Source organism: Meleagris gallopavo, chromosome Z, assembly GCF_000146605.3.
Source record: "Meleagris gallopavo isolate NT-WF06-2002-E0010 breed Aviagen turkey brand Nicholas breeding stock chromosome Z, Turkey_5.1, whole genome shotgun sequence".
NCBI classification, from domain to species: Eukaryota; Metazoa; Chordata; class Aves; order Galliformes; family Phasianidae; genus Meleagris; species Meleagris gallopavo.
In genome coordinates this window covers 29,424,192-29,428,775 of record NC_015041.2, presented here as the reverse complement: position 1 = coordinate 29,428,775, position 4,584 = coordinate 29,424,192, and the positions used below count along the sequence as shown (strand labels likewise).

The following is a 4,584-nucleotide window of genomic DNA, read 5'->3' as shown; positions in this document are numbered from 1 at the left end:
AAAGGAAAGGAAAGGAAAGGAAAGGGAAAAGGGAAGGGAAAAGGGAAGGGAAGGGAAGGAAAGGGAAAAGGGAAGGGAAGGGAAGGGAAGGGAAGGGAAGGGAAGGGAAAAGGAGAAGAGAAAGAGAAAAAACAGTAGAAAAGAACAATGAGATAGACTGTATCACTGACGCTGTTTGCATACCTACAGTGTAATCATGTGCAATTGGAGCTGTTAGGTGAATACGAAGTGAGCTTATAATAGCACACCACCAGTGAGCCAGCCAGAGCACACCATGCTATGTTCCTACCACAAGCACTACGTACAAATGTGAATAGCAGTTTCTGAGACTCGTACTGCTTTTCATCTTTTTAGATAGGAAGAAGGAATGGGTTGCTTTGCAAATGGCTCTGCAGCACTCCTGAGATCCAAAAAGAATAGGGATTGGAGTGGAAGTCAGCCAACAGAGTAAGATCTGAATAAGAACAGCAATATTTTAAGTTATTTCTCCAATGTCTTCTTTGAAAATAAGTCACTAGTAGGAACTTTTTGCAAAGACACAGAAGTGCTCATCACTGTATGAAAACATTTCAACTGTACTCTCTGGTAGAGGCATACAGCTGTTTTAACTAAAGTTCATGGGAATTCCAGGTGTTACACTTTATTACGTTATTATGAAAGTATGATAATAAAGACATAATTTAAATCTATATGATATTGAAATGCATGCACGCAAGAGGAAAATGGCAGATGTATGAAGCATAGAATACACCTCTCTAGTATGTCTGATTTTGTGACCCTGGTCCTGCAATTATGTACTTCATCTAGAAGTGAAAATCTGTAATAAATTAAAAAGGGTTATTTTACAGGAATGTAACATTTGCAGTGTGTGACTTCCTTGCTCTTTATACGACTAACTTTCCTTTCTCAGATTCACGTAGGAAAGCACAATGAAGAGGCATGTACTCACCATGCTTTTCATTCTCTCACTGAGAAAACAAAATAATCTGTCTTTAGCGATAAAGTATTACAAGAACAAAGTCATTCTGCACAGCTATGAAGACTAAGAGACAGTTCATGTTTAAGAAAACACAACGAACTTTAAAAAAAGATAAAAAAGCATTACTCCAAATCCATTCTCAGAGCTGCAAACGTACATTTTTAGTTCATTTCTCTTTTTTACCCCATTCTTCCTCTTCACCAAATCATTACTATTAATCATGCAAGTCCTTAAACCTACACGAACAAAACAGTTTCTGTAACTGAGTATTCCAAGTAGTAGTTTATTTTATAAGGAATTTTATAAGGAATGCTCAAAAATCTACTACTACTACTACTACTAAAAAAACTGTAACATTGAAATTATGATACTGACCACATAAGCAATAAAATGCTGTGAGTTTTTTCCCTGCTTTGCCTTGCCTAAATCAATGGGGAAAATAGAATACACTGATATTAATTTTTAAATACAATATTTGCATGATCATTTTCCATGACCATATTCCTGTCAGTTATTTAACATTATAATTGCAAAATTAAAAGTTGACATCATCTGCAAAATACAATATTTAAGAGCATGTACAGAAATTATTTCTTTTTTAATTGTTGACTGCAGTAGTCTTGAAGCTTTTTGTTCTCCACGCATTCAGAACAGTCCAGCTTCTCAGATGCAAAAAAGGGAAGGAAGAAACAGGATTGTTTCAGACTCTAACCTGAAATGCTACAACCTCTGGCTTGCCCTTCAGCCCTTCTACTGCAAAGGTCTCTAGGTGCAGTTTGGGTAGCTGCAGGGTGAAGTCATTCCTGGTTGCCGCAGTCCATGACAGCAAGGTCTGATCTCTGACCTAAAGGGAAAAAAACAGCATCAATGGTAATTCCCCTTCAGACACATTAACTGGGATGAACTGGGTCCCCTTGAGCCCACTGAGTGGACTTGCATTGATCGCTGGACCTGAAATCCATGAATAAATTTAGGACTAATTGATTTTTCGTTGCAAATAAATCTCTAATTCAGAGTGCTGGGAGAGAATGTTAAGAAGAAAAAGCATCTTCCCCTAGTCTGAAATGAGAAGGAAAGAAGAGATGCTAAGGGCTCCCAAGACCACCTGATGTACACATTTTACAGATCTGTCCCCTGTAAAAACACTGTAAGAAAATAAATAGTAATTGTACTCCTGAGTCAAAAACCCACCAGCTATGAAATTAAAAAGTTTGTGTGATCATACAAACAAGAAATTGTTACACGACTTCTGTCTGGTGTATGGAGATCATATCAGCCCTTCACAATTAGATTCATTTAATACCAGTTCAGTTAGAGCCCTGACTAAAATGAATAATCCTCAAACAAAGCCAAAAAATACCCTCAACCTGCAGCACTGCAATTAACAGAAGGTGAAAAAAAATCTGCTCCTAGCTTTCATATTGTGGATTCACATATAAGAAATAATGCGCTAACTGGCATTAACCAACTTTTACACAGTTCATAACTGTGACAGTTTGGAGTGAGAAATGCCACAGTTTGCACAAAATTCGAACAGTTTGATATTTATTTATTTATTGTTGCAGGCAATCTGAAATGAAAGAATAAAACAAAACCCCCAAACGCTATCAATGCGATTTCTACATAAGGCCACAAACACAACCAGATGCAGTTGGTGTCACAGTGCCACCTGCTGACTAAGAGAGAAACTGGTTTTGATTTAGAATCCTGCCCGCTTTCAGAGTGATGAAAACACGTAGGTAAAAACTGTTAGCCACGTAAAGTGATGAGTGCTTTTTTTCTTCAAACACAACCAGACTTATAAGTCTTGCACAAGGGACAAATATTTTTTCATTATTTAATTTCACATTTTTCCATATTACCATAACACGTAATTAGGCTATTAGCATGCATTTGAAGGGTTACGTACTTAGCACACAACTTCCATGGACACATCACTCATATTGCCATACTCACATTTTTCATTCTGTTTAATATAAAAATTATCATGTGCATCTCCAAAAGATGCCAGTAGTCAGATAAGATTCTAATACAGAAGGATAGAAGCACGTACAAAGATACATAATGAATAGAGGAAATATGTTTATGTGGCACAGGCTGACTCTATTGAGTAGCAATAGCTAGTACCGCCAAAACAGTCAACTCTTTAACAACTATGCACGCTGACATACTAAATACACCCAAAATACATTTATATTTTTATATGCATAATTTACTAGATACCATTTAAAACAAATTTCAGATTATGTAGAGCCTCCCTCGTTCCAAAGAACTCACCATTCATGAATTAAAATATACTCCCATTCATTTTAAATCCCAGATTACTTTTTTGTAGTTGCTTACAAAATTAATTTTTTGTAAAATGTTGATGAGAGAACATATTTCAAATAATAGTACAGGCTTTGAAATCTCTTCTGACTGAAAGAAGCATGCACGTGTAAATCTACTGATACAAAGAAGAAAAGATTTTATTTTATCCGCTGCTCTCTTCTGTGGGAATAGGGAGCCCTACATTTCCCAAGTTGACCTAAAGAATTCCTGTCAATACCTGTGGCTGCCAAACATATGCACTATGATGCAATTTTTATAACAGGAAAGGTCCTCTACGCATTTTTTGCACACATAGTGCACTAGGTTCAGCATATACAGTCCTGTGGAACAAACATGCTCTCCGGAATGTTCTGTCAGCATGTGTAATTCCAGTCAGATGTTAACCTTGCTGAATATGACAAAACATGTTACTTTAAATACGTACATATATACTTACATACACTCACACATAGGCAAACTTGCTTTACATTTTTATAGCCTATATATCACAACATTTCAGTGTCTTTGCTGCCAGTATGCACACAGATAAAAGAAAACATTAATGTGGATTAAGGTACTAAGAATTTATCAACATCAAACCACCAGTGTTTTGCCTTCTACCCTTCTGAACCGTAGTCAATAGATCTAAATATTTTACTGCACCCTGGCCAATTCATTGTTTGATGTTTAAAAACTCACCCAGAATCAAAGAAAATTTATTAAATTTGAGCCCCCAAATGAGATACTATTAGCTTTGAAAGTCAAGTTTAACTGCGATATTGATGATTCTCTTTTTTCTGTGACAATATTCACAAGGGAAATCCCTATGTCAAAGTACAAAAGCAGATTGCTAATACTAGGGGGAAAAAAACAATGTATAAGCAATGGAGGTATAATACACACACAATGCAGACAGTGGAAGTCCTTTTAACCCTATTAGTTTCAAACTCTCCATTTTAGTATTGGGGCCTGACAGTGAACAATAAAATACAAAAGCCATTTTTCAAATGGCTGAATTGAGGTAAGCATAAGCCATTAACATTACAGCATCAGAGAAATACTTATTAGCTCCCTAACGAGCATGATTTTTGATAAGAATATTCACAAATTAAAAAATATAAATAAAACTTTTTGTGTCTACAAATAGGTAGGTAGTGAGGCGGTGAGGAGTGATTCTTGTTATCCATGTGCAAACTGAGAAAAAATGAAGCTGGAGCTTTCCTCTGAAAAGTGCTCACAAAGTTCAGGTTCAGGGAAAGTGGTATGGAAATACTAAGAACAAAAGACAAGGCACA

General features: G+C 36.2%; 1 protein-coding gene across 1 annotated transcript in view; it reads right to left on the bottom strand.

The window, feature by feature from the left end:
- Positions 1-4,584, bottom strand: part of CCDC171 (coiled-coil domain containing 171) — a 147,593-nt gene that overhangs the window by 24,629 nt on the left and 118,380 nt on the right. Inside the window, 1 exon segment of the mRNA XM_031557307.1 lies at positions 1,692-1,823. Coding sequence (XP_031413167.1) covers positions 1,692-1,823 — 132 coding nt within the window.